Source organism: Saimiri boliviensis, chromosome 14, assembly GCF_048565385.1.
Source record: "Saimiri boliviensis isolate mSaiBol1 chromosome 14, mSaiBol1.pri, whole genome shotgun sequence".
In the NCBI taxonomy this organism is placed as follows: Eukaryota; Metazoa; Chordata; class Mammalia; order Primates; family Cebidae; genus Saimiri; species Saimiri boliviensis.
The window spans coordinates 55,173,216-55,193,224 of NC_133462.1; the positions used below are offsets into that span (position 1 = coordinate 55,173,216).

Sequence of the window (20,009 nt, forward strand, 5' to 3'; positions counted from 1 at the left end):
GAACAAATACTTGCCAAAGCAGATTTCTTATAATTCCACTTAAACGTGACATGTTTGCTGTATTACCTTTAGTAATTCATTCTGGTTGCTTAGTTCCAGAGCTGTAGTTGGGGAGGAGTTTTACATTTTTTCCTCTCCTTGTCACCTATCTCCCACATCCAGAAAGTTGCCAAGTCCTATAGAGCTTCTTTCTCTCCTGGTAGATCTTTATTAGCAGGCACAACCCTCTGCCAGATGCTGGCCATTGCAGAAATGTTGTGACTGTGCATATAATTACAGAAATCATTCTCTAGGAAATTAGTCAAATTCATCAGATAATGTTGAATTTTCTTAGTGAATAACTCATAAAACTTCATTTAAGGATGCCCAGCAAGGAGGTAGGGGAAGTATTTACATAGCGTTTAGTACAGAGCTTTGGACTTTGGGTATGCCCAGTGAAATAAATTGCCCAGTAAAAAAAATGCCCAGTGAAATAAAGTGAGTTATTCAACATAACACCTCACTTTAAGAATGTATCTTTTTCTCTTGCTACAGTTTTTATTTACTCAGTAACAACAACAAAAAAGAACACTTTTTCTTTTTTTTGTTGTTTTTAAAGCTTTAAATGAGCTGTTTAAAAAGTCATCTGTGTGCAGATTGAGAAATTGAGTAATTAGCTGCTTTTCAAAGCTACATAAGCTCTTTTACCCCATCAGATTAAAAAAAAAAAGGGGGGGGGGAGTGGGTGGAAAGAGTTAATACAGCTTTAAAGAGGCCTAATTTACAACTAAGGAGTACCTGAGAGCTCTTGGAGAATTTGACACAATGAGTTAGATCAACCCCATTTTCATTTCCCCCAGCTGCTGTTTGTAACATAAATAAATCCATGATCTATAGTTGTTAAGTAGAAGTATTTGAATGCCTCCTAGTGGCATTTTGTAGGCTGTAATTAAAGAATTTAAAAAGTAATATTTATTGAGGAAATACTATGATAACCTATTAAAGCTTGTAAGTTAGTAAAATCCTTTAATGGTAACCTCCTAAGTGAAGTCAAAATACATTGTTTGCCATATAAAACTGATTAAAAACCTGACTGGAAAAATATGAATCATATGGCAAAGTTGAATATACTTTGAATAAAAATTTTGGTTTTTGTTCAAACTGAATTATTTTAACTGACTTTTTATGTAATGTATAACTATTTTGCATTTAAACATAGACAAATGTGGCTATTAATAGGATTTGGATTGCTTTGTATACATTTATTTTTTAAAATTGTGATTATCGTGTAGTTTATTTCAGTTTCTTTGTATAATAATAGAGATAATGGTTTATAGAAAGTCTGGTTCATTTTCAGATTTTTTTAAAAAAATTCTGATCTTCATGTTGAATAAAATTACTTAATTGATAATCTTGAAATACGGACTATAGCAAAACTTTAAAATGATTAAGAATGATGATTTAATTGTTGCTTTATACATAAAAATGGCTTTACATCTACAGAAATATAATTGAAAATGGAAAGAAAGTCACATTAAAAAAAATTCTGATGAGGGTCAGAAGAAGGGAGAAAAAGTGATATCCTTTTCTTAAGCACTAAAAAATGTTTAATTAACTGCTTACCAAAACAAAACAATTAAAATGGCGGTTACCTTTAAAATAGCAACAATGTAATTACAGCTGTTGTGATATAAAGCTAGGAAACAAAATGTTAATCTGGAATGAACAGTTTAAATATGAAATTATGATATACTTGGCTTCCTGTAGTACAGCTGTCAAGCTTGGGCAGTTCGCTGGTCAATAGTGACATTCTATGTGTCAGTGAACAGAGTCTCTTGATACCATAACCCGCAGTTCACACATTACTGAAGCTCCAACTGTCGAACATTCAAGTCCCCTGATATTATTGCAGCTTCCAGACTCTCCTGACTGGCTCATGTTTCATTCTTTGGCAATTTGCCCTAATGATATCCCTTAGGAGCTTTCAGCCTCTCTTCCTTTCCATATTTAATCATGTTATGTTAATCTGAATGATGCACAAACTATGCTGTACAAATTGTAATTTCCTACAGTTTTTCTCAGATATTCACCTAAGTTTTCAGTTTTACTTATGTTCTAAGTTTTCAATCCCAAGCTCTGTATTTTCAGATGATTATAACTATCTACATGATTCCTAAGAAGCTACTTTTGCTGTTCATATATGCTTCAGAGGGGCCTCTGAGACATAAGACTTTTAACATGTAGAATTGCTAAAGACAATGTGATTTATGTCATTATGTAAATTGTTCTGTGATTACCATTCATCACTGATACATTGAACATTCCTTTTTGTTTGGAGGGTCAGCAGCGACTTATTTTTATTATCCTTTTACACATTTTAGTTAACTGCCTGTATCCATGGATCAGCTGCTCTCCTATACCCAATGTACTGGCAACACATATACATCCCAGTGCTTCCTCCACACCTGCTGGACTACTGCTGGTAAGCTGGCTTTTGCCAGGCTCCTTTACATTTAGGTTTCATGATTAGAAATCTGTTTCTTTGTTAATTAGGTAAATTTGGGGATATATTTAAAAGAAATCATGGAAACTTATATATTAATAAATAGTAAAGAGGACTTTTATGAAGGACGGAATAATTCTGTAGAAAGGTACCACAAATTTATACTTAGCAAACATGAAGTTCTTTAGGTTTTGTGAATTTCTTCTGCAGTCATTTAGATAACTCAATGCAAAATAGAAGAAAAGAACAGTTTCAAGTTGTGTTTAGGAAAACTGTACAGAAGTTATGCTACCAGTTAGAGAACCCAATATCCTCGTGTCAGAATTTGTCTGGCAAGTCTGCTAGATACCACATTGTCTCTGTCAGGGGACATTCTTGTTACCTTTACTTCACAACACACTTCTTCACCCCTCTTTTTTTCCCCGTAATGGCACACCAAATACCAAGAACTGACAAACGGTTTGTCTCTAACACAAGAATTCTTGTTTTGGATTTAAGTCAAAGTCTCACCCTTGAGCTACCATGAAAAGCAGTGCTGAAAAGTATTTGGAGCAATTCTGAAAAGCTTCCTAGTGTTAGACACAATTCCCAAGACCCACCCAATAACCAGGCCTCTAGAACCTCCTTGTTCTCTTTGCCTGGAAGAGTCTGCATACTTACGAGGCTAAACAAGGATTAGACTCCTAAATGGCAGCTTCTGGGCCTTCCTCGAGACTAGGGGGAAAATATGTTATCTTCATTGCATAATCATCTTCTGCAGGTGTAGCCTAATTCTTAAGAAATGTGATGGAATTTTTCCTCTAAACCATTGTGCACACACATAGAAGGAAACAATTTAGACCTTAATGTGTTTGCTTGTATAATAGCTAATGTTACTAAAACACAGCACTTTTAGAATCAGTGCATTCATTTAACTTTCTTATTTCATAAAAGACAGAAAATATTAAGGATTAAAAATGATTTCAGTTCATACATAGAGGGTTTCTTTTAATTTTTTATGACTAACCCTCTTCAGAACAAGTGATTGTAGTGGCAACACATGTACTTGGCCACATATTGATTGTATTAGTATATTGATGTGTTTCCACAGCTTGGTAGTATTATTAGTACTGATAACGCTGTGAAGTAGGTGCCCACTGACCTACCACTGCTGTTACGCTATTTGAGAACTAGAAAGGAGAAACAGTTTGTCAGGAAACTATGGGAATATAGTTTATATTGTTAAGTGTCACACACACAAGTCTAAGAATAAAGTTAAATCTGTAAGTAGGCCCTCTGTCATTCATTTTAGAGTTTTTCTTTGACCAACATACCTACAAGATTTTGGCATTCCTTAGAGGGAGGGTATCTCATATATTTGTGTTGACATATGCAATAGATCTTTGTATATACTATTCAGTAATTAAACTTTATTTAAAAATATATTTTACAGCAGTATTTGGAAATAATATAAGATTTTACATAATGTATCTTTAGAATTACATTATATATATATATATATATATATATATATATATATATTAGTACCATCTTAATTTTCCTATTAAAATAACCTCTTAAGAGGTAAAGCATGTTTAATTAAGCTCAATGATCTGTAATGAATTATACATTTAAGACTTCTAACAGTGTTATTTAGGAACTATCCTGTGACACAGGCAATTCTGTACTAATTTTTTCGAGAGCTTTTCTGATAGTTTCTACCCCTCCCATCATATTCAGTGAGGGAAGCTTGTTTCTTATTTCAGGCCCTGGAATTTTCTTTCTGGTTTCTAATGTCTGAAATAGCCTTTGGGTTGAGTTCTAACAGTTTCCATGCCAAAAACCTCCCTGCTTCAAAGAGTAAATCAGTAATATTCAAACAAGAAGTTCTCTGAAACTTCCTGCAGCTTACGGTCACAAAGGCAGGCTCAGCTTCCATCATAGGAACTGAGTAGTAGAATTATTTTTTAAAGAATAGCCATCTAAAACTCTGGCTCTCTTCTGTTGTCGGAAAACTTGGTAAACTAAGCTGTGTCCTAGGGTAAATGGTTTTCTTCCATTTCCATCCTTGAGGTTAAAATCATACTGATCTACTTGTAAAAGGCAAAAAAATTACAAGATCATCCCTTCAATCTCATAGAACTTGATTAAATAATTTTTATATTCCAGTTCAAAAATAGTATCATGAAGATTTGATAAGAAAAGATACTTGCTAGCTCTTTGGCGTGATTGGAACTTTCTGAATCCTGAGGTAATCCTACCTCCATGAAGTATTTCTGTTTTTGCAACTGGTAGCTCTGCTGTGGATTGAACTGTGGAGAGCCATAATGCCATCTTGTGACCATGCATGAATATCGCATCTTGGTCCATCAATAAAGCATTGCTACTTTGTTGATTCATTCATCCATTCATTTGTTCATTAAACGTTTAACGACCATCTATTAATATTTGACAAGCTGTGACTATGCAGTGTAATGAATAAGACTTAGTTTCTGTCCTTGTAGGATTCACAGAGAGCAAGAAATACACACATACTTAGATGTGCACACATGCACACACACATAGCACAGTGTAATACTGCAATACTGTGAGTATTACAGCATAGGCATACAAAAGACTATGGATGGCAACACATAGGAAGAAGTAGCCTACACTCTCCTGTAGGTTAGGGAAGGCCCCTGAGAGGAAATGACACCATCTACATTTTCCCCTAATCAGCCAATGTAAGAGGACTTTGATGTGGCAAGTCTCTGATGTTGCAAGGCACTATTAACCTATCTGAGTCGATAAACACATAGCAGGTAGTGTGACTCTAGGACTAGTGAAATTATAATTATCTATTATTTGTTCATGGAGTGGCTGAGTCACTTTTTAGGCTTTATGACTTTTTTATGAAAGGAGCAGATTTAGCTTCTAAGAGATAGGTTTTTTAAAAAAACAAATGGTAAATTATATTCTTTAGACTACCCCCAATAGGCCGCTCTTATAGTCTATGTCATAAATGGTCTCTTTGTAAGAAAACCTGAAAAGAAAAAAAAAAAAAAAAAAGCTATTCTTAAGTACAGATGAATTGCTGCTAAAAAGAAGCAGCAATCATAATGGAGGCATCTGTATTCCATCTTTGCAAAATAACTTCATTGACAGAAAGGATATAGGACAGTTTTGCACATAGAGGACAAAACATCTATGTTGCCAAGAATCTCTTCTTGAATTCTTGAATTGTTAATGCTCTAATCTAATTAGGAAATTTAAACTAGGGTTGCAAAGTTACTTTTCATGAGATTTTGGTGATTTCATAGTAGGATGTACACAATCCAGTTTTGTGAGAAAGAAACAACTATTCACTCTATATTCTGCAAAGTGTAATTATTTTAGGAAATTAGTCACTAGATTAATAATGTTTACAGTTCTAACATCTGTATGTTTCAGATTTTGTGAGAAATTGTTAAGAAGAGAACATGGGGAGATAACCAGTGATCCCATTTTAAAAGTTTCAAGTTACTATATGATTAAATTTTGCATACAAGCTTTTTAATTGATATTTTTATGCCAGCTTAACAATTTTTATAAATGTGTTTTTTATACTTTTAAAGAGAAGTAATATCTTTCATAAAGTTTAAAAAATGTTTTCCTACATGTATTTGCTAGTATTTTGGTAGATTATTTAGCAGACTGCTTCTGATTTTATGAAACTCTGACCTACCCATTTATCCCACAAACATTTGTAAAATTGACTTAGTAATTATTGTTTTTAGAAGCCTTAACTGTTTTAAAACTCTTTTCCTAAAATGTGCTTTGAAATTTCAGGGAGCATGGGCTTTTCTGTATTCTAAATCTTGTGAGTAGGATAACCTAACGTGAGGCGAATTGGAAGTTTACACAATGACTTCAATAATTTTATGCTATTTTTGGGGGGCAGGGCTTGACATATTTAAGGTCAAGGGAGTTGCCTAACTTGATTTTGTAAAAGTTATCGAAACCTGGTTGTGGACTTATAGTTGTTAGTGATATGCATTTTATGTCTTCTTTTCTGGAGTCCCAGAAGGAATTCCAGGGGTAAGAACCTGAACTAGGGAAATAGTGGAACAGGACACATTCGTTCCTTCTGTTTCCTTTTGAAAGTAGAAAATCTGTTAGGTCTTAAGGATATCAAGACCTGTAAATAGTTCTCAACATTCAGCCAAGTGAAATACCCAGAGTATCAGATCAATTCCATATGGTCTCTTGCATTCAAATTAAAAAATAAAAAAATAGGAAGGGGCAAAGCTACAAAGGGCAAAGACAACTGGGAATTAGAATCTAGTACAATAATAAGTAATGAACTAGAATATACAGGCTAACGAGGAGTAAAATAAGAACTTTAACACTTAGTTTGTAAATTCTGGATATATAGATTAGTGGTTAGCTATCTTTAAATAAATCTGGAACTTTTTAAGGTTACTTTGAAATCTCTGGGTCTGTCAGGGTGCCTATGTAATCTATTGATGGTTCTCAGTAGCAAAGAGAACACAGAAATTTGGACAGCTCTGTTCTAATAATGACAATGATGTCTAGAAAATTATGCAAATCCTTTGAGAAAGAGGATTGTCTGTTTGCATTAACAAAAAAGGTGTATGATAATAGAGCACAAAGATGTCTATAAAAGAATTGCCAAAAATGTTTTATTTTAAAATATTTATTAACATATCTGCCATTGCCTTCATAGATATCTGTCAATTCTCATGTTTTTCTATTAGATAATATTTTAGGTTTGAAATGTCAAGTTGAATTAATTTTCTTCTTGTATTTCATGAGTTGTTTCTGAAATAACAGCAATTCTTATTTTATGTATTAAATTTGATTTTTATACATAATTTAAAATATTAATTTTTTTGCAAGAGTATAAAATCCATAGGGAATATATTCTGTTTATATTGTCTGTTATTGTTCCCAAGTTTCTACCCTAAGGCCTGGCACCTGCTGTACTACAAATATCATGTGTTGAATTAATTAATTCAAGATTATTCTCTTGAGTATTTTTAATTTTATTAAAATTATTAATGAAAGTGAAAGTTGGATAAATATGAATTTATAAAATTAAATAAGTAAAAGACAATATACATGAGGGGAAAGATAGCATAGTAGGTGAGGAAATTGATTACTTGTGTACATCCAGTTCCAGAACAGTGCCTGACAAACAGTAAGTCTTAATAAATATTTGTAGACTGACTGACCCAAATATTTGGTGACATAGGAGGTATAAATCAGTGAAGATATATATTAACAGTATCATAGAAAGAAGAATTTAATTGAATCAAGAAAAAGATGTGCTAAAGGAATGTAAATAAATTTGATGATTATTTAGGATATATTTGCTATGAGGTGTATGGAAAAGATTCAATTCAGATTATGGCCTAGACCTTGATATTCTTTTTAAGTTAAAAAAAACAACGAACAAACTTTTTAGGCATTACAACTCTTGATTAAATTATAAATGATTTTATGATTTTTATAAAAAGCAACCTTAATTGTAAATATATTAGTGGACTCCAAGATTAAATTTGAGCTTTTTATATTGAATAATTTTGAATATCTATAATGTGTTATGCTGGAACTGAGCATTTAATACATTTAATTTTTAATCATTTTGAATTACTTATACTGTTGTTTCAGTTTTAATGAACTATATGAATCTATGCATATATATATTTTTAATTTAGTGCCCCAATGCCATACCTGATTGGAATACACTCCAGCCTCATAGAGGTGAGTATCTTTCAGACATGAGATAGTGATAAAATTAACTCATAATATAATAGTTAAAACAGTTTTGTTTTGAAGGAATATCAATGGAATAGGACAAAGAAGTGACTAGTTTCATATTTACAGTATGCATATCATTTTTAAAAAGACAACATTGAAATAATTTCATTTAAATTAATATAATAAATGGCCATTATCAATAGCATGAATTCCATAAAAGTAGTTTCTGTTTGGTAGAAGCCATATGGTGAGTTTTAATTACTAAAACTTCAGTCCTTGATCAAATGCCTTTTTTTAAAATGGCAACTTGTGATCATTTATATCTCTTTTTCAGACCTACATTTTGAAAGTCAAAATTTATATACTTAAGAGTCATGAAGTACAATTTTTTGTTTTGCAGACTTCATTATGTTCCTACTTATCAATATATATCTTTTTAAATGTGGCTTTAACATATTAATCATGGAATTTAGAATATAGCCTTAAGTTTTAATTTTCAGTTCTGTTGGGGGATATAATATTTAGTAATTTTTTTTCCACTATTACTACATCATTTTAAAATGATTTTTGTCACTTAACTCATTCCTATACCGAAAGACCTTGAACTATAAACACCTTGAACTTGAAATCAGTGAGATTTCCAGGAAGGTCTTCTTATAGGATTACCATCTAACAAAATAAGCAAAAGGCTCGAATTAAAACAAAAACTTGAGTCAATTGAATGGTATAATTATGCTGGATGATTTCAACTTTATTTGGATAAGTTTATCTTTTTTTTTGCTGGTTGTACGGATTTTACTTTAACCCAGTTTCTACTGAGTAACCTAAATGAGTTAGCTTTGGTTTTCTTCTTAGTTGCCATCACTGTATACACTACATCAGTCCTTACTTTGATCAAAGATGAGTCTGTTGATGTATTTTAAAACTCCTGAGAATCATTGAGAGAGAGAGTAATGCCCTTTTAGGAGGCCCAGGTTATGGAATCCGACTTGTCCTCTAGCTTTGTCCTTTTTTTCTCATCACAAAATACCAGGGCAACATTTTGTATTTTGTTTCACCAATACCAAAAAAGTATTTAAATGAGTATCTTTAATAAGTTTGTTTGTAATACTGAAGTCTGAGTTGGATAACTTTATGACTCCTTATTTTTTATTCATTTTTAGAAAACTTGTTCTTACATGCCAAGGTACTTCCAGTGAAAGGATAAATTATATAAAATAAAACATGAATGAATAGATACTTAATTTGTTTTTAGATTGTGGAATATATGCCTGGCATTTTATTTATCAGTAATTTGACTTTATTTAAAATCTAACGTTGGTCGGATTCTTTTCTAAAAAGTGTCATCAAATTTGATTTTTATATTAGTGTATACTTCTCTCTTCTTAATGAATCTAATAGGATACATAATTTTTGTAATTATTTATTTATAGCGATGAAAAACATTTAAAGTTATTGGTTACCTGTTGATGTTATAGTTTTTTTATTTTTCGCATAAGAATTCTACATCAACTTTTAAAGCAAATGATTCAGCTTTTCCAAAATACTGTATAAAAGGGTTTATATTTTAAACATTCAATTAAATTTATCAGGTATTCTTGGACACCTTTCTTAAGTAGCAAATTTAAAAATTATTTGCTCCTTAAAATGTTGTCTCAAAGAATAATCCATTCTAAGTTTAAATTGGCTCTTTTTGTTAAATGAGAATATTTGAAGCCATGATTAGACTGGTTGATATCTCTTTATTTTTTATACTCTGGACTTAATCTAAGTGTCTTAATAGCCTTATTTTAATTGGTTTAATAGTGAATGAGAAAGGCTGGGTGTAGTGGCTCATGCCTGTAATCCCAGCTCTTGGGAGGCTGAGGTGGGCGGACCACAAGGTCAGGAGTTTGAAAGCAGCCTGACTAATATGGTGAAATCTCATCTATACTAAAAATGCAAAAATTAGCCGGGTGTGGTGGCACACGCCTGTAATATCAGCTACTCAGGAGGCTTAGGCAGGAGAATTGCTTGAACCCAGGAGGCGGAGGTTGTAGTCAGCTGAGATCTCACCACTGCACTACAGCCTGGGTGACAGAGCGAGACTCTGTCTGGAAATAAAAAAAAAAAATAGTGAATAAGGAGCTATACTGGGACTTTGGGAATTCTTTTAAAACAATTGGATACCATTCAGCAACTTTCTTGTTAATCTATTACAAGATTATGTAAATTCTGCAAATTTCATTCTTGTTTTGTCACGATTAGGCAGATTTTTTTCACTAAAATTTCTATCTTCTCTGCTTTTAATTTTACCAAAATGATCTTATAATTAAAATATTGATCCAGCTATTTACATATTTAATATGTAAGACTGAACTGAGTATATTTTTGCAGTCTGCTTGGCAGTTACAACCAGTTTTTTCTTAGGGAATAATTAAAATATTTTCTTATTCCCTCTCTCATGGTCAAGACAGTTGTAACACATTTTATTGTTTTATTAGGTTGGTGCAAAATTAATTGCAGTTTTTGCTATTTTTTTTTCCCCAATGGCAAAAACCGCAATTAATTTTGCACGAACCTAACCACTTCTAAACATAGTTGGTTTAAGACATGAAATTAATATCTCTTGACATCTTTCTTTCAATTGTTTTAGTGGAATTATAGATAAAGGATGGCCAGAATCTTTTTAAAATACAAATTTCCTTCTAAAATAAAGGCAAAAGACATTTTGTTCTCCCTCAAAACTAGACTTTGAGGATGAACTCAAGGCAGACTAAGGTCTGCAGGTCATTAGGAATAAATTAGTGGAGCCTACAAATGTGAGGATTATCTTATTTGTTTTAATATACAATGGATTCTAAATGAAGTGTTGATCCAGTTTCATAAGATCACATAATTGCTACCACTATGTCATTTCTTTGTGTTAGCGTGCCTAAGTATGTTTGTAGCCACATTGTATGGAAAAGTTAAATATAGAGGATGTGAGAAACAACTAACTTGACCACCTTATGGTGGTTCTTAGTCAGCGTTCAGTCTGTGTCTAATATTATTTTCTTATTTTTGAAGAAAAAGACATTTTTTTGTCTTTTCTTAATTTTGTATCTCATAACTTTATGAGGTATATAACAGTGAAACAGAGAAAGAGGTACCAATTTATATATATGACTTCCATGCCTATTTAGAAAAAAAATAACTGAAGTCTAATTAGGAGAGAAAAGAATAGATAATATATTGATACTAATCCAAATTTAAAAAAATTGTTACACTCTGTTTTTTTCCTTTTTTGCTAATGTATTAATAGAATTGTTTTCACTTTGGGGGCTCTCAGTTTATTAATTTGAAATGAAAATATTTTTCTATTTTTTGAGTGGTCCCTTGAATAAAATTTAATATTGAGCAATGACCAGATTTTTAAAACTAAGAGCAATTTTGGAAAAAGTGTACATGCCATAGTAGTACCAGTTTCCTTGTTCTGAGTCTAGTTCTGAGCCTCACAAAACCTTTTGGGGGCACATAGCTTTATCTTAAATTATTTATAGACTAATTCATTTTACCCCTTAACAAATATATCAGGTTTATTGGATTATCTTTATAGTTTCTTTCATGAAATGACAACTTAAAGTTGAAGATGAAAATCAAAATTATGACTTCTGTTCATACAAATGTGATTAATATAATTTATGTTTTGCTTATAAAGTAGGTTATTGTAGTTTTAGTTATTTTATAGGTAACTACACGTTTATATACATAAAGCTTTTTATATATATGTATGCATGTGAAAAGAAAAGGAAATGAGTGTATTTGTAAATATTTCTACAGTAGTATCAATAGTATTACTATAAGCAATTCTCTGCTAATATCTTAGAAGTGGCTATCTTTTAAGTCTTACTTAATAATAAACAAGACAGATTTTTAGAATCATGTGTCCTCACTGTAGACATGATGCCTTTCTTAACATGTGGAATTTCTGCCTTAGACTACCATTGCCTTAGCAAGTTTAACATTCTAATATGCAGAGATTCGAAATTGTAAATGGATCAGATAATTTTTAATTATGACCAACTTAAAATAATCCATTTGGCCAATTTGAAATATACGGTAATAATCAGGTTTGAAGTAATAATTTTCAAAAATGACTTATTGTAGACCATCACCTAAAAAATACCATATTAAAATTAATTATTAACCTATTGCTAGTTGACTTATACAATCATGGAATTGAGAGTTCATGAATATATTTCATTAATGAGCACTTATCATTAAGGAATAATACTATTTGTTACCATTTAAATAAGACTAGTAAAATTATATGAATTGTTTAGGTATGCCTATTAATTTAAGTAGGAAAAATGAACCATATTTTCTTTAAAGATGAAAAACATGATAAAATTCTTATTTACTATTATTTGTAGACATAGATAATTTGACTTTTGATTAAACTTTCAAACAAATCTGACGAGTCAAGATAGTCTAATAGGCTATTAAATTTGATGCCTTCTATTGAAATTCATGTGAGAAATGTTACTAACAATAAATTCCATATTACTATCGTGTTATTTTCTCTTATTAAGCTTTCAATCCTCATCAACATATACCTATTGATATGGCATATAGATAAAAAATTTAAATTATAGTTTAATGCTGTAGTCATAGTTATTGGTTTATGTTATCCCTGCAATATGATTTATGCTAAAAATAGATATAGAGCTGGCCACAAATTCCTGTATCATGGGACTGAAATTAAACGGATACATTTTAAAGAATATAGTTTGTTTGCAGTTTGATATAATTGTGGCTAATTTATAATAAATTTTGTTGTACTTACATTTAATATAAGATAACCAAATATTAAATTTTAAGCATTTTTACTAAATCTTTTTGAATGGGTTGTAGTCACACTTTCTCAGAAGGCAAAGTTGTTTGTATCCTTTTATAATACAGGATTTTCCTTTTCCAAAGCCTAATGCATTAAGATAATATTTTCTGTTTCCAAGCTCATCATAATTTTGTAATGTAAATGTACTAATGTGTGTGTGTGTGTGTGTTTTTTAACAGAGAGTGAAAAATAAATCATTGGAAGATGTGGTTATGTTAAATGTTGATACAAACACATTAGAATCACCATTTAGTGACTTGAACAACCTACCAAGTGATGTGGTAAGTCTGTAGGATATGTGGTGGTGAACATGTATGTTTTCTCCTGGACCTCTGAATTGCTAAGTTATTTTTTGCACTTTTAACATCTGAAATAAAAGGGTTGGGTATTTGCATGGGGTGTGAGAGGAATAAATGTAGATTCTATATTTAATATTTTCACCTTTTAGCAGTTGAGATTTTGAATGGAATATCATATTCCTTATTGTAAAAGTAGGATCATAATTAAAAAAGCTAGATGCATTCATTAGGCAGAGTTTCTTTAAACATAAGTCTCTTTATCTCATCTTAATCATTATATTACAAAGTAGGCATTTCTGTCTGCCTAGTGGCGTGTCTTGCAAAAGAATGAGAGAGGTTTTGAAGGCAAGAAGAAGAAGGGGGCCAATTATCGGCTTTTGCTTCCCTGCCACCTGCCAGCGCTTTTCCTTTTAATTAATGATCTGATGTTACTGGTCAATATAATAAGAAATGCTTGTACAGTTGGGGTCAGAAAATTCTGGCTTTGATCTTCCTCAACTTTCTGAAACATTTATTTGTTTTCTCTAAATTATTTCAGTTTTATTTTAATCTTTTCTATCCTGCTGAGGGCCACAAGAATGAAAACCTACACTGTGTGTCATTTGCTTGGGCAGAGCAAAGACTGCTTACTTAGAATTCTATTTGTAAATTAAACTGCAAACCCAGTTTGTCATAAAAGACATCTGATCCTTTTGAAATGATGAAAACTGTCTTTTGTCTGTAAAGGCTGATAAATTAAGTGCCAGTTCTCTCCTGGTCTTTGATCTTGCGGAGTGTTGTATGTGTGTGCGTGTGTCTGCAGCTTATAATGGGACATATTCTGTATGTCATGTTAAATAGTCTCCAAAAGTGCATTATTTTTGGCCTTCATATTTCTTAGTACAGTCCAAAAGTGCATTATTTTTGGCCTTCATATTTCTTAGTACAGGACAAAAATGCAAACTAGTACTGTCTCTGTATATATTTTAATGGCTACTTAAAAATATTTTTATAACATAGTTCTAAGTTAAAATAACTTTTTTTTTTTTTTAAAAAAAGCATTTATCCATTATATGGATATTAAAAAATTGGGAATAAAAATATCTTCAGAGTATATTTTTCTGTAATATTGAACTACTTTGAAATCCATAATTAAGGAGTTTGAGAAAGTGAATATAAAAATCCTAAACTCAAAAATACAATAATACCAGCCTTGATTGTCCTTCTGTCTAATGATAGGAAAAATATGATTTTAAAATCAAAATCAGATTATTTATGCCCATAATAACCTAAAATACTTGCTGAACTTGAGGCACATTAAAATTGAACTACTTTACCTTACTGTAGTAAAACTTATGCTATGAATGTACAAATCTGAACCTAGGCCAGTGAACAATTACATCTTTTCAGCTCATTGTAACTGGATTACGTCATTGTAAAATTTTTGCAAAAATAAAATCACAAATTTCATTTAAAAATCAATCAAAGTATTATTCACTGAATAGAGAAATAATTATGAGAATAGAATCCCAACTTTTAAGAATGCTTTCCTTATGTACATGTACTTCCTACTGTTAATGCCCTAAGGAGAAAGATTGTTTGTTAGAAAGAGAAGAACAAAAAGAGAAAGAAATTTAGCTTTTCTCTACAAGATATTAAAATTTTTATAGGCAGCTTCAATCATAGATGATTATTGAGAAAAATAATCTGTGAAAAAACAAAATAAAAAGAGAAAAATAATCTGTGAAATTTTTTTTTTGATGGGTGATTCTTTTTTAAATTGAAAATTACTACTTTCCTAGTAGAATTAGTTTGATGATTAAAACATTTATTTAAATATATGGAGAAGTTAAATAATATTCACACATGTAAAGGTCTAAATATATCAAATGACAGAAGGGACCATCTTGTTATTTACTTACAAACAACAATATAAATGTAAATGAAATATTTAAAAATACAGATAAAAAGTTACAATGAAAGGTGGTGTAGATTGATGAAATATATGTTTGAAATTAAAGGACACGGACTTACAGAGAAATTTAAAGAATGGACAAATAAAAACAGCTCCGAGGTAGAGTTTGGACCATTTACTGAAAGTATGAGATGTTTAGAGTTACAATAATTTTTAAAAACTATTTTAGGTGATTTTTAGAACCCATTTCTAATGAATTTAGCTATTTCATCAATTTTATAAAATTATCTCTTACAATTTTGGAGAAAAAAGGATGAAGCATCATAATTTTTAGAAGCTACCCTGCCTCCACTAGACAGGACAGTTGTAAATGTTTTAAATGAGATATGTTAAAATCACAAATGATCTTACTAAAATTTTTTGTGTGTAATTTAAATTGATAAAATATACTTGAAACCTAAAAAATGTTACTATTAGTTTTGTTTATTTAATAGGTTAACTGAGATTTAAATGGGGGGGCCTCTTAAAATCATTCACTAAAGCATTTAAATTATGCTTACAGGCTAGCTGACTTTCTATGCATGTGCACTCTATTATTGTGTCAGATTGACCAGTGGTCTTGGCTGTTCAAAGGTCAGTGGTCACAGTTGTCCTGAATTACTAGTTCTTTTTTCCTGTGGACCCTCTGCTGTGTTGCATGCTGTAATCTTCTTAATGGCTTCATTCCAATATTCACACATAATATTTTAGATTTATTGACTGTTAGAAATACTACCATGCCAGTAGCAGTTCCGCTACTCTTAAGGTATTTAAAATTGGAAAAATAAATCAGGGCAAAGCTTTCAGGATTCCTTTGTTTTCGTTAAGGGAGGGGGGAAAACCTCTTTTCCTGTCTCCTGACAAGAACACTTGTTTTTCGATTTCATCATTTCACTATAGATTTGGATCATTAAAAGAAAAAAACAAATATTTTATTGGGAGTGATTTTGACAATATTGATTATTACATGGAATAACTTTTAAAGGCAGTAGATCCAATAAGATATGCTCTTGTAGTTTTTGTCTATGAATATATTTTGACTTTTTTTTTTAGTGGCTGTGCCAGATAGACACCTTCAAACATCTGCAGTGTAGTTTGAATGTTTTGAAATAAAAAAAGTAAATGTTAGGACTCAGCCAAAGTTGGTGTTATTGTGGTATGTTTTTAAGGGTGAAAAAAAGAACCAATTGAATTAAATATAATGTTTGAAATCTCAAATGAATTGATTTTAATTTATGAAAATGCAGTATTAAAACCTCCTATTCCAAATACATATATAATTTAGTTTTAATTACATAATAATTTAAAATTGTTTCTGAGATATTCCTGCTCCTTTTAATTTTTATCATCATTAACATTTTAAAAATCAATTTGGAGGTTGTTACTATTTCAAATATAAATAGGATTACCCTCTTACTAGGAAATCAAGCTAATAATTAGAAATAGAAGATTTAGGAATTCTCTTCTCATATGAATATTAAATTAAACAATTATAAATTCTCATTGATGAAAGCACATTAGAATTGACGTCTGAAAAAGTTACATGTATCAGAATATTCATTACAACAGGCAAGTTTTTTGACCAGTATTGCTTAACTATCTCTAATAATTTAAACTCATTAGATTGTAAGAATAGTAACAATGTCGATAGATCAATATGCTATTCCTATTTTAGATAAGAAAATCAAGGCACAGAAAGTATACTGCTAATTTTATATCTCGAGATTTAGTTCGTAGAGGATGATCCTCAGGCCTGTGTCCCAAAGAGTTGATCGTTGTCCCTTTCATATAAATGTGATATACAATGTAATGAATAACTCATTTAAAATATAGAAGCTTATTTGCCATTTAATCTTGTTAAAGAAATACCAGTTTGATCCATTTGATTTAAATTGGGATTTTCAGCACTGTTTTTAAAACTTCATTTTCATCTTGAATGTAATACTATTGGAAATAATTTTCTGTTTTCTACTATAAGGGTATAGAGAAAATATGGTACACTTAAGAGTTATTGTACAAGTCACTGTAGACCACTGTATGTTATATTATAGCTATATTTGGTATGAAGCATATTTAATTACAAAAACATTAAAAAGACCTTATAATGATGCTATCTAAAATATATATATTATAGTGAAGCTTTTAGGAATCATAAGAAAGAGGGCATTAAATGGTTTTATTGTGGAAAAAAAAAAAAGGAAAGACACAAATTGCTCTGAGTCACCAAAAATTAAAAGCATACAAGAACTAGAGAAAACCTTTAAAACTCTGCTATCAAACAAGATTTTTGAATATCTACATTCAAGTGAATTTATTCATTTGAGGATAAGTTGTAAAGAATTAGTTTTTTCAGAGAATTTTATAATAAACTTTGCAGAAAAATATTAAATTATATAAGCAAATTAAACTTAAAACTACACAGATTGTCAATGGATATGTTTAATTCATTGAATATTTTCTATAATCAAACGTGAAGGTTTAACATGTTAAATTGTCATAATATATGTTATAAAGAAAAAAAAGGCCCCAGAGAATATTATATTAGTTCCAGGTTTGCCACAGTTCTGCTATAATCCTTATAATGTTTAATGGTAAATGAAGTCCCTAACAAATTTCTAGAGTGGTCAGGTTAGAAAGATTCATTCAGCTTCTAGAGTAATTTGGAGAGCATTTATTACTTCAGGAGAAAAATATTGCTTTTAGTTTGCCCTTGGAAAAGTATAGTCATACTTTTTCTTCTCTCAATCCCCAATTGTTAGAATTCAGGCATCTAGTTGTACCTTGTTGCCACCACACAGCCTCGGTGCAGTGCTTTGTAAATAGGCATTCAATAAGTGATTGCCGAAAGGAAATAGAATTGCACTTCTTTTATCTTTTGTAATAGAAGCTTGCTTTTAAATTCTCTGTTTACAGTTACCTCCTAGAACATTTTATGAGGATATTTCCATTTGACTTTAATAATAATGAAAATGAGAAATCTGGAAGCATATGTAAAACACACTTTTTAAACTATGAGTATAACCTTTTATTTCCTGTATTTGGAAAAAGAGACCATGTTGTGATGGCAATCATTGTGCTTCTGCATACTCAGCTGAATGTCTGGGGAAACTCAGCTATTCTTTTAAATAGTTATTTTCAGAAACGTAGTCATTTACAAAGTAGTTTTTTGTTTTTAGGTAAACTATTATAGATTTTGCTGTTCTCCCAACTGTTTTCTTGGTGTATATTTTAAAAATATAAACCTTAAATGTAAAACAAAGAAAACAAAAGCAAAACCCCAAAACTTTAACTGTGCTTCTAAACATTTAAAAGATTGTTGTTCATTTCTCTCAATTGAATAAGAGAATCTGGCTTTCCTACAGCAATGATCCGGACTTTGGTAATCTCCCCCTTTATGTGTCTGTACTTTTGCCATTCTAAAGTTGATTTATTATTTGTTACTTTTAGTGATTTTAAGTGCTCAATGAAGTTCCTTGGCTTTCTTGTGGCTTTTCATTTCCAACTAAATTACCTAGCCTTTCTTTTAATGTCTCCCTCCCTCCCACCATGTATTATCTTAATAGCATGCTTCTTTCTCTTGTTATTGCAGATATTTTTTCCTGAAAAAGGTAAACCTTGATTTGGGCTTTTAAAATTATTTCCAATTTATTTCTAGTCCTTTAAATTCTTGATTTTTCCACATTCAAGCAACTTTTTTGTGTGTAATATTGTGAGCACTGTCACAATAGCGGTACCCAAACCTTGCTGATATCATAATGACCTGGTGACCTTTTAAATGAATTATGTTTCTGAGCACTATCACAGATACTTTGATTGAGTCAACTAGAGGAATGAATGTAGAATTGTGCCCAAAGCAGGTTGTTAGGTTTGTTCATGTATTCATTTATTCAGCTGGCATCTGTCAAGTATCTGCTGTGTATACACATTGTGCCAAGAACTGGGTATCTAGTGGTGAACAATCAAACATATACCATAATTTCTTAGAGTTTATAGTGTGTTAACATTCATCTAGTATTATAAATGGAGACAAATGTTATAAAGGAACAAGGTGCAGTTGGAGAGAATTACAGTGGGATCCTAATTTAGATTAAGGGTGAGATAGGTAAAGTCTGGGCCTTTTCTAGCTCAGTGATGCAGGAAAAAAGCCACGTGTGCCTCGTGGTGCAGCAAGGAATTATCTTATGTGGTAGTGCATAAATTATTGGAGGCTCACGTGTTCTTTTCCAGCTTAATAATAAAGGCTGCAAGCCTGAGGTTTAATTTTTCATATGACCTGGCAGGAACCTGATACTGTGCCAGTTGCACGAAGGATGGGATTTCAGGTGCACCAGTATGAGAAACTATGGAAGCAGTTAGGAGCTTGGTCTATATTCTTATCTCATATCTCTCATATATCCTTTATACTGTTTGTTTTTTTTTTAGGTGGTATATTAATTAGGGTACAAGCTAAGCTGCTGTAGCAGAGGGACCTAAATACCTATTCTTAGATCAAAATAGAAATTCTCTATTATGTAACAATTGAGAGGTAAATTTTCCGGAGATGGGGGGCAACTCTGCCATCTTCAGTGCATAGCATCCAACTCCAGGTTTCAGTTAGCTGTCCTGTGCCTTTTGTCTGCTTTGCCCCAGAATAAAGAGGGGAATTCAGAGAGGGGTATTCATATCCCTTTTAGGAACAGCCTGGAAGTGTCATGTTCCTCAACTCACATTCCATTT

At 31.3% G+C, this 20,009-nt stretch overlaps 1 protein-coding gene across 9 annotated transcripts in view; it reads left to right on the forward strand.

Annotated features, from left to right (window-relative positions):
* Positions 1-20,009, forward strand: part of DENND1B (DENN domain containing 1B) — a 261,565-nt gene that overhangs the window by 142,556 nt on the left and 99,000 nt on the right. For 8 of the 9 annotated variants that reach the window (XM_074385082.1, XM_074385085.1, XM_074385084.1 and 5 more), the window contains 3 exons: positions 2,361-2,461; positions 8,161-8,206; positions 13,241-13,342. The exons of the other annotated variant lie outside the window; for it this stretch is intronic. In XM_074385082.1, coding sequence (XP_074241183.1) covers positions 2,361-2,461; positions 8,161-8,206; positions 13,241-13,342 — 249 coding nt within the window. The remainder of the gene's footprint in view (positions 1-2,360; positions 2,462-8,160; positions 8,207-13,240; positions 13,343-20,009) is intronic. 9 annotated transcript variants of the gene reach the window in all.